This window comes from Anabas testudineus, chromosome 5, assembly GCF_900324465.2.
Source record: "Anabas testudineus chromosome 5, fAnaTes1.2, whole genome shotgun sequence".
NCBI lineage: Eukaryota > Metazoa > Chordata > Actinopteri > Anabantiformes > Anabantidae > Anabas > Anabas testudineus.
Window position 1 is genome coordinate 7,521,484 of NC_046614.1, and position 16,359 is coordinate 7,537,842.

General features: G+C 43.0%; 1 protein-coding gene across 1 annotated transcript in view; it reads left to right on the forward strand.

The window, feature by feature from the left end:
• The first annotated feature begins 2,236 nt into the window (after positions 1 to 2,236).
• Positions 2,237 to 16,359, forward strand: part of lrig1 (leucine-rich repeats and immunoglobulin-like domains 1) — a 33,537-nt gene continuing 19,414 nt past the window's right edge. The window contains exons 1-3 of the mRNA XM_026347943.1: positions 2,237 to 3,248; positions 13,343 to 13,414; positions 14,196 to 14,270. Of these exons, the coding sequence (XP_026203728.1) occupies positions 3,046 to 3,248; positions 13,343 to 13,414; positions 14,196 to 14,270 (350 nt within the window). The 5' untranslated portion in view covers positions 2,237 to 3,045. The remainder of the gene's footprint in view (positions 3,249 to 13,342; positions 13,415 to 14,195; positions 14,271 to 16,359) is intronic.

A 16,359-nucleotide genomic window follows, 5' to 3' on the forward strand; every position in this document is an offset into this window, starting at 1 on the left:
CTGGTCCACATTCATGTCTGTTGAAGGAACATCAAAATGCAGGTTTAGCATACTTCGGGTTGCTGCAAACTGTAGACCCCCTGTTACTTGCAACTTGTGTAGTAAGCACCCTGGTAAAGGTGAAATAGCAGTTTGATCCAATAATACACTGCTTATTACAAAAAGTGCAACACAGCCTCTAAGATATTTAACTTATCATATCAGCTTTTTATGTTAAATCAGTGTGAGTTATTTATCTTATAGTGCTGAAAAAGAACAACTTTCTGTTTTATAAAAACATTCTTGTAAATAATTTCACAATCATTTTCCCAGTCATACTTGTAGAAACATTCATTGTCCATTTCTCCATTTCTTTTTTACAGCTCAGACTTTTTAGAACAAACTACTGTCCTCTATTGCCTCAGTTTTCCATCGCCAATGAAGTCATGTTTTAACAGCGTCTCATTTCTCAGATATTTTCCTTGCTACTACGAGCTGGAGGCCTCACCTGTGGGCTACTGTGCTCACTCACACATGCAAGATGCAATGTGAAACCCTCGCCTATTCACTTGAAAAAGAACAAGGAACTGTGCCACTAACACTGCCTGCAGTGCTACAGGTGTGAATATCTCTTTCCTCGCTACTGTGATTAATAGCAATGAAATCTGGGACTGCTCCCAACATGAAGCAATCACAAAAGCTCTGACAAAGTCAATCACACTGATCTGTCAGTGCCAGGAAAAAAATGTGATGAGAAAAAGTGTTTGCGGGGCCAGGAGCCTGACAGGACCACTGATTTATCACAGATGTGCATTTTTTAGACAACGGGCAAACACGATTTCAACATTTGGGAAGAATTTTGTGCTATCATGTGGACCATTATAACAGACACTCAAATGGTGAAGAGATCAGCGTGGATGAAAAACAAAGCAGACACACATGTGTAGGTGTACATGCAGCTACACAAAACTAGCTAGCACTCAGTCACGAACACAGCAGCCCACCTGTGCAAAACATCATCTTCTGCAAGATCATTTGCTTTAGTAAAATTGCATTGCTGAAACATACAAATATGTGTAATACACTAAAACATTTGCAATAGATTTGCATTCAAAAATTACACTGAGGTTAAACTATTAAACTATTTAAAAAAACAACACAGATTCCGAGAATTATTCAGACTAAAATTGTATTTTAGTCGTATAACAAATTACAGTGCATAATACATTGCATTATTTACAACTAATTAATAAATAAATAAATATTTGGAAGTTTGAGTACTTGTCAACTGTAGTTACTAACTACTTTGCATATTGAAGTCATAAATACAAAATGTAAACAATTGATACGTTGTTATACGTGGAGTAATACACAACAACTACACTCGTGAATGAATCATTAATCATAATAAGTCATATGTGTTATTGTTATTCTACTACTTGTGTGTGAGTCAGATGCAGAAATACATCACTAAAATATCTTTTTTAGCTGTTTATCCCTCTAGTTAGTTAAATCTGTAAATCAGTTGTCAGTAGGCCCACTTTGTCACTGCCCATCTGCTGCACAAGTCAGTGTAGTCCTACGTCATCAGCTGAAGTTATGTCTCCAGTTGAAATGATCTCTTCAGGTCTCACATCAAGAACAGATATAAAGCAGCTGGAATCTTTTTGACACGCACTTTAAACTTCAGAAAACACTCACTGAGAGGATTTCTTCATAGCAAACTATTGGGTGCATCATATGAATTGGATGCTCCACATCCATGCAACGAATAGTCTCTCATAGTGCTGCTCAGTGAAGTTCAAATCAGTCAGTGGATGATGATGGATGCCTCTTGCAAATTCCCTGTGTGAAGTCTGGAGGAAACACCTTCAGTGACATTTTGTTTTACATCTAAATCTTGATTTCAGTCTTGCTAAACAACACTTCCAACCAGATTGTTATGCCACTCAGAGCCATTATGTTGTTATGGCTTGTTATAATGCGATTACAGAGCTTGATGTCGGTGACTGTCTCTTTAAGAAGCAGTGAGAGTGAGAGGAGGAGGTGCGGTTTCACACCCCGGGGTGGGAAACATGGGCGGGGCCTGCGGCCGCTGACCGACGGCCGCCCAGAGGCTCTTCAAAGCGGACGAAACGCCGACGGCCAATCAGCGCCTGGACTCGAGCCGCCTGTCAAATCGCGTCGACCAATCGCGGCGAGCGAACGGGAGGTGCCCGGTCTCGCTGTTGTGCATCCAACGTGGGACTGAGAGCGCGAGCGGCCAGAAAAAAGGAAAAGTAGCGCAAAAAAGGAAAAAACGTCGGAAGGAGAGAGGAGAGGAGGAGAGGAGGAGAGGAGAGGAGAGGAGGGAGGGTGATGTTGTGCTATTAATCAGATCGTGGAGATTCGGTGACCACAAACTGCACCCGAGGAGCCGCTGGGTGAGTTTGTTTCTTCTTGGGGACGGACCATTTCAAAGTTGGGATTTATCGGGGCTCCGGGGTGAAAGTGCCGCCTCGAGACGGACGGACCCGGACGACACGCAGCGCCGGACTCCGTGTGGGCTCCTCCACTCCGTATGACAGCACCTTCACCGAACCACTGCCTCCTCGTCTCTTCAGTTCGAGCTGTCGCTTTGTTATTTTTTTATTATTTATTTTTTGTTTTGTTTTTGTTTTGGGGAAACCGCGTCCGTCCGTCCTTTAACGCTGTTTGTGGGACACGGGTCCCGATGGAGAAGCTAGTTTTCGTCCTTTTATGGACGCGCGCTCGTAACTTCAGTTGAAGTTCAGCCCAAGTCGACTGTAGCTGTTTGTCCACTTTGACTGGTCAGCGTCTCCAAACACCTTTAAGTTTCAGCGCGCGTCGGACGCCAGAGAGGACAAAGTCGGGACGCGGGGCAACGCGTGTCCTCCGTGACTGCTGTCGGGATGGAAACCTGAGCGGCGTGTTGTTTTTCTAGCAGCCTCTGCGTGTCAATAAGACAATTCATGCGCCGTCCAGGAGCTGAGCGTTTCCGTCATCTTCCAGTTTGTGGGTGCGAGGACACAGCTCGGCGGCCGCGCTATTAAAGCTGGATACAAAATGGCGGCGTCCCTGGGACAATTTGGATATGTGTCTAGATGTGTTCTTTATTTGATTTTGACTGTTGTACAGTTGAGCCGCGATGGGTTCAGCTCCGAGCTGCCCTGTGCCCAGAACTGTACCTGCAGCGGGGACTCGGTGGACTGTAGCGGTCTGGAGCTGACAGCTGCGCCTCTGGACCTGCCAGCCCGGACTGTTTCCTTGTAAGTAGAGCGCTCAGCTGTCCTTACTTATTTATTGACCAGTCCTTAACGGGGCTTCAGCGTTGAAAACAGAGGAAAAGGGCGTTATGCAATAAAGGAATAAATAAAATAAAGGTGCGTCGTTGGCACGCGTTAATGCGCGTTATGCGCCGGAGCTCCGTGGATGCTGGTTTCTCTCCTTGAATCCCGTCCTAGAAGATTTTTGTGGTCGTGCTTAAAGTTGAATAATTGTCTGTCAGCTGTAGCAGATGGAGATGTCCTTCTTCCTAACACTACTGTAACTATGAGCCTGCAGCCCACTCTGGCAGCCAGTAGAATTAACCAGGATCTACCTCTGCTCACACAACTCTTGAAGTTGAACCTTGATTCACAGCTTGTTTGAGCTGGACATCAGTGCAAAAGCAGTAATCCTTAATTTATATGTTTGCTTATTTAAGTTTGGATTTTACAGTTCAGCATGTGAGCAGCTGAAGGAAGAGGGACAGGTACAAACACTTCAGATTCAAATGGTGCACCTCATTCTGCAGGGGGGGAGATGACTTGTTTACAGACACATTAGGTTATTTTAGAGGACTGAAAGAGCTCTCTAAGCTGCCTTTACATTTACACTGCTAATTCCACAGAGTTCCAACTGTTTATTTATATATATATTTCTCAATAATTTCTAGTGTGATTAAATACTACAATTTGAAGAAGTCAGTTAACACTTCATTATCTTTAGAAATTAATATTACAGGCCGTGAAGGCTCATCACTGCCTTTTGTAGTTAGCAGTGTATTTAAAAGTTAATTATTATAGTTTGTGATACACTAAGACTAGATGTATCTATCTAAATGTGTATTCGTGTTTCCAAACTATCCCATGGGCGAGTAAACTAATATGTTCAAATGTGCCATAACAAATAAAGCCCTGCATTATTCAGTCAGATTTATGACAGGTATTATCCTAATTACTTTTCTGTGTTGCTAGCTGTAGTTCACAAATTACATTCATTTTGTAAATTAAGCATTAGTTCCTCAGTGTAAGACTGACGACAGTTCTGCCTGCTAATTTATGAAAATGAGCCCATTTGTGACATTTTTATTAAACTCGCTCCACTGTTTATGGAGCTTCTGCACTTAACAAGCTGAATGACACAGTTTATTTACAGACAACACTAGTCTTTGTCCTCCCAATCAACATTTTGGCTCTCACCACAACCACTATGTCCAGTGGCAATTGTGATTCATCAGTGACAATTAGGCTTCTTGTTTCAGAGTTTTCAGCATCTGTTTGTGTGTGTGTGGTGTGATGCTGGCAGCATGGGGTTAAAGACCAAAAAACCAAAGCCAGCTCTGGCTCCCAGGTTCCTGCGTTGGACAGTTTGTCTTGTGAAGTGAGGAATGCAACTTTTTAAAAGTTCTCTAAAAACATGAATAACAGCACTTGTGCCTGGGTTGCCTCATTGCCCTGAAGCACCACTCAGCCGAGTTCAAGTGTACTGTAGATGCTGTTTATCACGCATGTACGCAGACACACATGCTGCTCCGTTCGGTCGTCATGGACAAAGGACAACTACTGTGGGACAAATGGCCCAGCTGAAACAGCTGCTCTAAACCTTTTGGTTTGTGTAAAGATAAGCTTCTGCATGAGCTCCGTCAATGCTCCAGTACTACTTATGTCTCGGCCAAACCTTATCGGTCAAGATTTAAGGACTCACAGCATTGTTGTTTTCAAAGGGAATGGTTTATGGCTTTGAGTTATCTTTTAAAACACCTAGGTTGTGTAATTCCACAACACAAAGATAGTCACATTATGTTGGCAGGTAACTCAAAAAAGGAGCCAGCTCTGTTCCTCCGGGGTCTGTAAAAGAGCCAGATTAGTAGATGATTACTGTAAACCCTAAGAGACAAGTAAGGACAATTTCAATTGTGGCTCAACGTGATCCCATTATTCTAAATCCTGTCCACTTGAGTGGGTGAAATTACTTTCTGTGTTGTGGTAGAAAAGTTATTGTGCTTTTTCATTGCTGCCTGTGGGTGTATGCTATTCACAAATGAAAGGAAAACTGTAGCGAGCAAGTTGGTTTAGCAAGGATTATAATACAGCGCGGCAGCAATAGTTTACCCTTTCACTATAGCTGACGTGGAGTATCAGTTTGCACAATGCCTTGGCTGTAAACAAAGTGCATTTGTCCACTTCTACCTTCAGGCATCTGAGCTAAATGAAATCAGTGTCTCTGTTATATTAACCCCAGGGAGGGAACAGCAGCAGCAGCAGTGGTGTTAGCGAGGACTTTTATTGGTGGCTGTCAATAAACAAAAGAATTCTGCCAATTAGTCCTACATTTACATGTGTTTTATACAACCGCTTGCAGGCTTTGAAAGTCCTCTTCTTTGCAGTCAAAAACCAAGATTCACCCAGAGATGATAAATGCAGCTTAAAATGAATGGAGATTTCCCACCCTGTTGTGTGGGTGAAGAATAATTGTGCTGTCATGTAGCTGTTGCAATTATCATTATCCAGGCTGTTACACTTGGATTACAGTAATGAACAGTGCCGTAGTACCTCACAGTGATTTACAGAAGGAAGGAAGTTTTTAAGGAAAGTTGTGTCCTGTGTCCACCACGAGAGTTGCACTGAATCTTGAGCAGAAGAAGATAAAATGCCATTTTAAAATAATCACAACAACTAGCTTCTTGTCTAGGAGGTATTGGTTGACTAATTACTGACACAACCGAAAAAGTGCTGCGGTTCAAAGTTTTTGTCAACAAGAAAATACCTGTACAACGCCGATGATGTCACCTCCATTAACATGAGTTCAAAATCTTGTGGTTTTCTGGGATTTGTCAGTATTAGTTCCCATAATATTAATGCTTGAAGAATAGATGGGAACTCATTCCAGTTGAATAATTACTGTTGTATCAACATATACAAGTGGTTATAAATGCTTAATCCTCAGTGTTCCAGACAAATGATCTGTGTGCATGAGGCACAGATGGCGAAAATGGACCACTAGCCCTGTGTTGCCTAAATAATGGCAGCAGCCAAGTTAACGTCAGATATAATCTATCCACAAAAACCTAATAGGAGTTCTGGCTAACCCATAAGCAACTTGTTCCCCCACAAGTTACATACCTCTAGCCTTTAACTCACTTGTATGTGTTGAAGCCACAAGTTGTGATTAATTAAGTGAAATAAAGTGAATATTGGACCTACTCTGTCATCTAGTTCTCTGAGATAGCATTGTTATTAGTCAGTGTCAGTCAACTTTGTCGTAGTAATTTCGGAAACTTGATGAATATTTTGGCCAGAGAAGATAGGTGGCTTGAGGGTACATGTTGGCATTTTATCCATCAGCAGTAGTCCTGTGGCTCAAGGCGAAGAAAGAACCCCCTAATGCTTCCCACTTGTCAAAATAATCTCTCTTTAGAACCCTGATTGTAATGGTCCCTTGAGAGAAAGTGACCTTGATGAGGTTTTGGGGAAACTGACATGCTGGCACATTCTGGGAGAGACGGTGGAGGACTGTGGGGTTATTAGGGAGCAATCAGAATGGACTTCTATAAAGAAAAAAACGTTATATATTTATATTATTAACAAATTATTGCGTGTTTATGTCCCTATTAATTTCACCTACACAGATTTTCAGGTTAAACATTTGAGGTTAGAGGAGTGGTTCAGCTTCTCTGTCACATATCCTCTGCTGTGTTTCATCACTGCTCCTAACATTCAACAAACTGACTACCAGTCTCAGATATTTGTCCATTGTTTCTGATTGATGAATAGCCTAATAACATTCAAAGCAAGTTTGCTCTCACACGGCCACATTTTCCCTCTCAAGAGTGGTGCCTTATCTTATTTGCAGCCACTGTAATGTGTATAAAAAGCATTTTTGCCCACAGTGCCACCACCGTAATGGGATTTTGCGAGTAAATAAAAGCATGAGCATTACTAATTTTGGCTGCAATCGCTGTGGTTGGATAGGGATAAAACAGATATGTGGTGCCTGTTTGCAGGCCTCTCTCGTTCCTTTCTCATGTGAGATGGTAAAATCCTTCTTGTTTTTTACTATTCCAGTTTTTATAGACTCCAGTTTATTTCATATGTCAGCGTTCTGTCAGGATCCTTGCATCACTAGCTTGCAACAGTTCTGGGCAAAGCAAGAAGCAGCAGGATCTTGAATGATCCTGTTTGTAACTGAACATTTCCCAAGTGGTTTCCTGATGTGTCAACCATAATGCTTGTTGCACACCAAACGTTCTGCTGCGACTAAACCTCAAGCTGTACCCTAAAACCTCACAGTACAGCCTTATTGGTAAACACCACCCCCCAACAGTTGGTTTTGGCCTCTGCCTTCAGGAAATGGGCTTGTGTTGGTGGTTTCCTGTCAGGGGCTGGGAGCTCAGCTGGATGGTTGTGGACTGGTCAGAGTGTGGAACAGCAGATCACCTGGCCCTGGGGGGGAAAAGGAGGAGGGCTGGGGTGGGAGTGCACGCAAGTAGTTTGTCAGTGTCACATTCTGCTGCTGCTGCCTTCAGGCTGGTTCCAGTAGTTGGCGAAAGTCCTGTCAGTGGTCAGAAACCTCAACCACTGTCACAGCTTTTGTAACACACATAAAGAACCCAGAGGAAATGAAACATTACAGGATGGTCTGCTTGTATGTCACATTCTGTTAGACACAACTGCCTCACTTTTAGGCAGTGTTTTACTTTATCTGATGTATTAAGAAGCGTGGAAAATAATTTGCTACACCGGGAGTATTCTTGCCCTTGGTTCAGTGTTTAAATCACAGCCATCTCTACCGTTACTTACTATGTAGTAAGTTCAATTTCATATAAAGATTGACACATACACTGAACTGCAGAAAGTCTTCTACTCTTAGTTACACAGACGATCATTTGAGCAGCTGGGGCAGAGACAGCAGCAGCACTCAGCAGGACTGAGACCCTTGTGGTTTTCAGGGCATTCTCGTTACATAGCCTTGTAATCTTGTGGTATTGGGAGTGATTACAAAGTTTGTTTATTATTGTAGTTTGTCTTGCTTTGTGACTCGCACGTCCTCTGGAAGTCTTTACTCTCTACTTTTTGATGATGTCATGATGACACTGATTTTTATCGGTTGATTTTCATGTTATATTTCCTTATCAGGCTGTTTGGCATAAAGGTGGATAGTACAAGTGCCGGGAGTTCCTATATGGACATTTCAGGCAGCAATTAATTTTTATTATTATTGATCCTCTTTTCAACAGTTGAAATGATCCATGCGAAACACTAGCTGTTGACAAATCAGTAAGGAAGAGCTAAGGTTGAGCCCTTTCTCTAATAACAACAGATAAAGTCTGACATTAACATGAAGATACGGAATGAGCTCATGGCCCCGTACTGGATTTAATGACAATCTAACAGCTGCTGCCACAAGTCATTCTACAGGAATCCAGTCAGCAGAATAGATGGCCCTTTTGTGAAGACATTTTAGGGCGCCAAGTTCCCCCCTCCCTTTCCCTCTCCCTCAAAGTCGGTGTCTACAAAGTCGGATTGATCAATGAATCATTTGTGAATTCTTTACATCTGGTAAGAGTTTGGAAATCTGGAGAAGATGTTAGAAAAAAAAAAAGCGTGACTTGGACAGAGTGCGAGAGGTACTGTGCAGCAGTGAAGCAGCTTCTCCATACAAAACAGCAGCCCGCCATCCATATTAGCCTTTGTGCTTTCTGTTAGCGCAGAAAGAGCGTCAGAGCTTCACTGTCTAGACAGTCACACACTGACACGCAGTTAGATTGTAAAGATAGCACCCCTCCACTATTTTGACACTTCTGTCTCGAATGACTGGAGTGTAATTATTGCTCTGCTGGTATAACAAACACAAAAGTAGGGAAAAGTGGACTAATGATCCCTCTTTTTCTGCACTTTGAAGTATAGAGTATAAGGTCAACTGTCTGCACAGTACTAAAACAATAGCCCCTAAAGAGACATACAGTATTTATGTTATTCTTTCAGAATAATTGGAGACTCTCATTTCCTTTTACTCATAATGAAGCAGTCTGGCGCCATTTGTAACAAATTACAACATTATCACACTAGAATTTAGTCTTTAATGCAGGAGCATGTGCTTGTGTCTTTTAGGCCGATGATTGCATATGCATTTATGCAGTGCGGACAGGATGAGTTGCACGGTGCTTCTCATCCGGAGAGCCCTGGCAGGCGTCGTAAGACCTGGCCATGGGTTCATGCAGTGCCTCGGGCTAGTTCAGTTTTTTTTTTCTCAACCTTTTCGCTGTTTGTTTGGAGTGCCCCGCTCCATCTCCAGCTTCATCTAAACCCAGCAGCAACCAACACTGGTGCACATGGCCCCAAGATGTGGCCTGCCTTCCTGCCTCGGAAAACTTCAGACACAAAGTCACGCTCCAAGCTTAACTGATTTCAAAGTCTGGAGCAGCTCCTTTGTTGAGGTGTGTGTGTGTGTGTGTGTGTGTGTGTGTAGGAGGGGATCTGTAATACAAATGGTGAAATAAATATCTCTGACGTTGCACCTAAGTTCTCGTCTGCCTCGCAAGAACTTACACTTACTGCTTTTTACTCAGATTATAACACACCACGTTTATCATTATTATAGTAAATCTTGTTTGGCAGCTTATGCTTTTAACCTTGTCAAACTTGATAAGATACTGCCTTTTTTTTTCAGCCGCTCTCTTTCCTCTGTTTGACTGGAGTGTAAAGTGGTGGCCTGGAGCTGGTGTTGGCCTTGTGTACACTCTCACTGCAGTTGCCTGGCTATAAACTGTCCCTTAATGACAGGAAGAGTGGTGTGTGTGTGTGTGTGTACGTCTGCCTCTCTGACACACAGGTTATTATTTGACTAGTTTTATGATGCTCTGAAATCGAGCACATTAAAGGGCCTTTGTCTACAGAAGGCTCATCACTGACATCACTTCACACTTTCAGTGAGCAAAGTTCACACTGCATTTATCTACGATAGAAATGAGTAAAGATAATGATGATCTATCTGTGTGTGTGTAAGTCCCTGCTCTCTTCTTCTTTCCCCGCATCTCCTATCTCCCACACACAGACTAGAGAAGTATAGTGTCATGTGCGATGACATCACTCCTGTACTCCCAGCTTTTCTCTACTCCCACAGCACCCATAACATAGCTATTTTTTAAAGCCTTTTAATGAGTTTTATATGTCAAATCAGCTGCATGATCCAGCAATGACGGTCCTCTGCAGGGGCTGAGCCCTCTTTTCTTCTCAACACAGTTTGCTTAGTCAGGCAGGCCTTGTATGACTTCACATCACATTGTCTTTGTTAGACTTCTTTTCCAAGCAGACTGAGATTAACTGAGACTGAGAATAACCTAAAACGAACTAATCAAGCAGAAATTGTTTTGATTGGTTAGAAGGGAGAGGCTCACTCAGAAACAATTTGAAGTCCATATCTCTGCAGTGCTGGCAGTGAGATGCACAAGATTCTTCAATGGCACCTTCCCAAATTAAGATTTGTTTTGTAGCTTATTTTTAGTAAAAATAAATAAAGGTAAAAACTGTATCTTTAATCAGTTTTAACTTAAATATGACCCCTTCCATTAAAACGTTTAATTACATAATAGTTATTCATTAACTGAGAATAAGCGAATTCTGTCTGAATATTGTCTTTAGCTGTAAATAATGTAATGGAGTGAAAAATTGTGCAAGGATGGCACCAGTCACAAAGGTTTAAATCCAGTGAGTACAAAAGTATTTGGCTTAACATGCAGCCTTAAATGATCACATACTTTCTTTGGCTAAGGACCTACCTGACTGAGAGTGCTTTTGATTTTAATCCTGCTGACTAATGTCAAACAGTCCTGCCCACTTGTATAAACTAGTTGTACCATTCAATAGACTGCAGTGTTTGAGGCATTCAAGACCTCGAGAACTGCCCCACACACTTTGCAATGTTTGATCACAACGCTTGTTTCCATATCAACTATACATCCTTTTCTGTTTGGTTGAAATATATGACGTATGGTTTTGGAAGCTCTATCACATCTATTGTCTACACTAACCTAAACTCCTGTGAGGAAATGATTTCTAGGCTTCTGGTCCAAATTCTTCCCAAAACTGCACGACTGTACAGTCACTTTTTGGAAACCATTAGCCATGTTAGTAGTCAAGTGCCCCCTGCAACACCCCATCCCATTTAGGAGACTGGAGAGAGAGGAGAGAGGGGTGGGAAGGAAAAGCAAGGGAGAGAAACCGGTGTTATCACTATCACCTCATGCAGAAGGTGTTAAAACATTGCAGGACTTATCTCATCTGATAGGCGAGAAAATAAATCTGGCTGAAAGAGATGGCGTGAAAACGAATCAGTTGTGTAAACACCATAGTTGATTAAGAAAGAGGCACATGCAGGCCTGTGTATACACTAAAGGACCCGTTTTGTGTGTTGCAGTGGCCTTTAGCACCAGTACGGCAGGTTTGGCTCTCAAACGTAACTTTTTTTTTCTGAGTCATCCCTTTGTTCTATTCTGCTCGTTCTTTACTTTGCATTTCATGCCTATGAATGTGTGTGTGCAGCCATTTCTCTCCACCTCCAAATGCTAAAAATTGCTCTTGGCATGGTAGGGAATGTTCCTGGAAAAATCTTTATTTGCTTGTAACTCAAGGTTCACCAGTAAAATTCCTTGACCTAGTTTTTGCCAAAAGCAGGTTGATAAAATCCTGATTGCTGTTCCAGATGACAGCGCTATCCCAAGTTCATTCTGTCTACGCTGTGTGTGTGTGTGTGTGTGTGTGTGTTGACTGAATATACGTACCTCCAGGCAGAGGCGGCCCATAGGAAAGTGCTGTGATTTTTCACTTAGCTTCACTATAATGAGGTAATTGCCTCCTGTTGCAGGGGACGACAATTTAGTGATCTAGGCCACAATGGGAGGTGCTCCAGTAAATGATCATAACATAGACACATGTGCACACCTCCCTGTCAGCCCATGTGCCTGCAGGGCTGACACATGCTCTGCTATTATCTCGTCACACACACACACACATCAGGCGAAAGAACTGGGGAGGGAGGCCGTCATTATCTGCAATCAAGTACCGAAGATGAGAAAGGGAAATCTGTCAAGTGAGACAGAGATGGAGATTGATGGGCATAAAGGTGGAGTGGGAAGAATATAAGACAACACCAGTGCTTTCACATTCGCTTTCTTTCTATGCATTTCTAAAAATGCACGATCACTGACATGAGCTCGTGCCAGAGAGTTCAGCCTCAAATGCCCTTTTTTTGTCCTGCAGCAGTCTTTTAGGGCCATTGCGGGGCGAGGACGAGGAGTTTGTTGCTTCAGGTAAATGTCCCTAGGTCTCTGGGAACAAGCAGACATCTCTCGGCAGGCCTGTGAAACATTCCTGGGCCGTCTCTCACGTCTGGACTGAAGGATGGAGGGGCGGGAGGCTGGCAGATTGGAGCTGTGGGCTCCCTTTGTCTCGCCTAGCATAGCCCCGCCACACAAACACAAACGCCACTCTCACTGCAGCCTCCTCTCTGCCAACAGGCGGGCTACATGCCAGCCGGGCAGGAGGTGTGTGTGTGTGTGTGTGTGACAGAGATAGCACTTGTTTATGCGTGAAATAAATTAGATTCACATGGCATGAGAAGTTCAATCTGAAATGCAGATGTGTGTTGCGCACACACACAAATCCCCCCCCCCCTCCCTCTCTGACAGCAGTAACACTATATCACTGGACAACTCACTCTCTAATAAGCCTCTGTACAAGTCAAGTGCCTGCTATTAAATACACTGTTAGCTTAAAGTGCAAATTGACTGCTGCAGATGAATGGCCTGTGGGTTATGTTTGGAAAGTGAGCCAGGAGAGTATCGATAGTATTGATCGGGGCTCTCCTTGAAGGCCGGCTCAATTGATGTACTGCAGTGTTTTCAGGCATACTTAATGTGGACGGATGAGTTAGTTTGTCAAATGGGTGAAATAATTGCTGCTATTGACTGAGATCCTTATTTGAACTACTGAAAAATGCCTATGACAGTACAGTAAATACTAGGAAAAATATTTTTGTGCATCTGATTGTTTTTTGTTCCCTGCTGTCTGATGACATTTACCTGCTCTTCTCTTTTTCACAGAAATCTTGGCCACAACAAGCTGACCACCATAAACATCGAAGCCTTTGACAAACTTCACAACTTGAGAGAGCTGTAAGTCGCCTGCTTTCGCTGTTTCATGTTCAAAAATTGCAAGTGTGTTAGTTTTTTAAATGATTTTAATCAGTGATTTAATTAACTTACCTAGCATTCATGGATTCCGCTTGACTTCCTAGCAGCATCGCTCTATGTGTTGCATTGAACTAAGTCCAATTGAGAATAAAATAGTGGTTTTCTATATTAAGCCTCCCCTCCACCACCCGATACCGTGGCCAACGCTGGCCTTGTAAATATTTTATACGGTGAGGAGAGGGCTTGGCTCTGTGTCACTCAGCACTAGTACACAAGACACACACACACACACGTACACGAGCTAACTGATGATACACACACTGGTGACATCTTTGGCAGGCCGACCAGCCAGTCATACGCTCCTCGACATCTGTTTTACTCCCATGTTATTTTTGGTTTTTAAAAGGATGACTTGCTACTCGCTCTGCGGCAGACGTGACAAGTTGTGTTTGAAATCTTTTGATTTATACGAGGTTTGATTGGATTTAGCCTCGCGACGGAGCATGTGCAGTGGCCCCCAGCAACACAGCAGTAGCATCTCAGCCAGCATTAACCGAGTGTGCGGGAATTACAAGAACAGCTTCATGTTCAAAATAAGAATTTGCATTTGTTTAGTGTCAGTCAGGGTGTCACATTCTTTCCCACGTGATTTCACTTTGTAAAGTCCTCATAACACACATTATTCATATTCAATTGTTAGTGCTTTCCTTCAGTCAGTTTTGTTCTCTAACTCTCTCACTTTGTGTGTATTTGTCACCTTCAGGCGGCTGGACCACAATGAACTGACCTCCATACCGGATCTAGGACAGGCTACTTCCAAGATAGTATCACTCTACCTGTGAGTACTGCCCCTTTTACTGCTGCTGACCGTGGTACCAGACTCTGTTACCATATTCTTAGGTCAGTGGCCTCTTTGAAATGCTCTTAAAATACTCTCTTGAAATCCGTCAAGTATGCATATGCCTGTGCATCTCAGAAGTGATATTACATTAATGTGACACTAGCGACCACATAGAACACGTTCAAAAAGTCTCCCTCTCCACTTAAGCTCTGTTGGCATAAATATCGAGTTCTGTCGTGAGCGATTAGTTTGTGGTCAAGTAACTGACTAGTCTTATTAGCTGGCCATGTGTTCTTGCGAGCAATGCTGGCTGCACGGAGTGTCAGCTCGTATATAGTTCCAACTTAGTTGCTACAAGTTGTGAAACTGCGCCTGCTCTGGCATCTCACTGGAGATTTACTGCCCTATTTGGGAAGGGTGTGTATGCGCTCCTTTGTATGTCACAAACGTGAGGCCGGTGACCCATCAACACAGCCTCATTTTAGCCCAGCTGAAGAAAAAGTTGTAGCGGGAAGATAGTAGATTGATAACTGGTCCCTCGTGGGTGCACAGAAGTGTATCAGATAATTGTTTTAGTGGTTTTGAAAGTGTGCCACACAAGCCAGACTGTACAGTGAAAGGGTTTCTGGGTTGGACCACAAAAGACCAGGATAGGATTGAAAAGGCTGAAGCTGATGTAGATGTTTGTTACAGTTCTTATTAAAAGATTGTTGGTATGTTTGACCGTACAGTTACAGTGTTGTGACACCTGTATCATCTGTTGCATGGACTGTTGTGCCACAGTTTTCTTTTCAGCCTGTGTGATAAGGGAACATTCTTACATCTCACTCAGCCTGAAAACAGAAAGTTAACCCCTCCTAAGCTAGTCTGATGCTAACTATTAGCTGGACCCTGAGCATTTTCTTTCACAACTTGCTTATAAATGCCTGGTGGAAAAGGACGGAGCTGCTGTACAGTGTATGGTGGGAGTCACACCTTGGCTACTCCCCGTGTGTCATCTGCATGCTTCTCGGAATCGATTGCATTTCTGCGGTCAACATATTTCTCTGGGTTGTGTATAGTTAGTAAGATGTGGAATTTAAGTTCTGATTAAGCAACTCTTGCAGTTGTCACTTCGAACGTGTCATGCTTCCAGAAGGTCTGAGCTACTGTTTTGGTATTTTATTAAGATTTCTGTCAGACTAGATATTTAGGGTTCAGCTCAAATTCCTTTTCACTTTGCCTTTGATATGAAACAGATTGGAGCAAGTTAACCTTTACTACACAAAGCGTGCCAAGTTGCAGCCCCTCCAAATGATCAGGGTGTCTTTTTTTGGCCTGACTTGAAGCCTGTTGCTAGGGGGAAGGCCTGTAACCCTGGTGGGAGTGGAGGCTGGAGGGAGGGTCAGATCTTTACAAAGCCTCACAGCTGAAGTGAAGGCCCGCTGAAGCACTCACAGCTGCAGCTGTCAGTCACATGGCTTACAGTAAAATGGGTGACAGTGAGCAGGGGAGGAAGGATGAGAAAATAGGGAGGGAGGAAGGGATGGGGGAGGCGAATATGTCAGATCAGGGTGACATCACAACATGTTCAAAGAGGAATGGTTAAGGAGAAGTAGTGGGGGAGGCAGTAATGGGCTGGGTAGAATGAAAAAAGGGAAACAAGAGTGAACTTTGGTTATTTCCAAAAGTAAATCCAGTGTGTGTGTGTGTGTGTGTGTGTGCGTGTGTGTGCACGCGCCCTGGCAGAGGCAGTAGTACAGAATGCAGGGCAGTGTTCATGTGCCACTGGTTGGAGATAGTCTGGAATGTCGTCTGACTACAGGTTTCTGTGAGGCAGTGGCGTACATACACACACACACACACACACACACACAAATGGACATAGTATCTGTCTTTAGCTCCTACAACAGTAGCCTCTCCAAAACGCTGAGAACTCATTATATATGTGTTATAGTAAACCTTGTAGTTTGTATTAATGCCGTTATTATCCTGTCAGACTGCACCATAGCAGTAATCACACGCTGCATTTATCATACTGGGAAACTGAGATAAAAAAAAGAGGAAAAAACAATGTCAAAGTTTGTTTTAGAGATAGTAAAGAGAT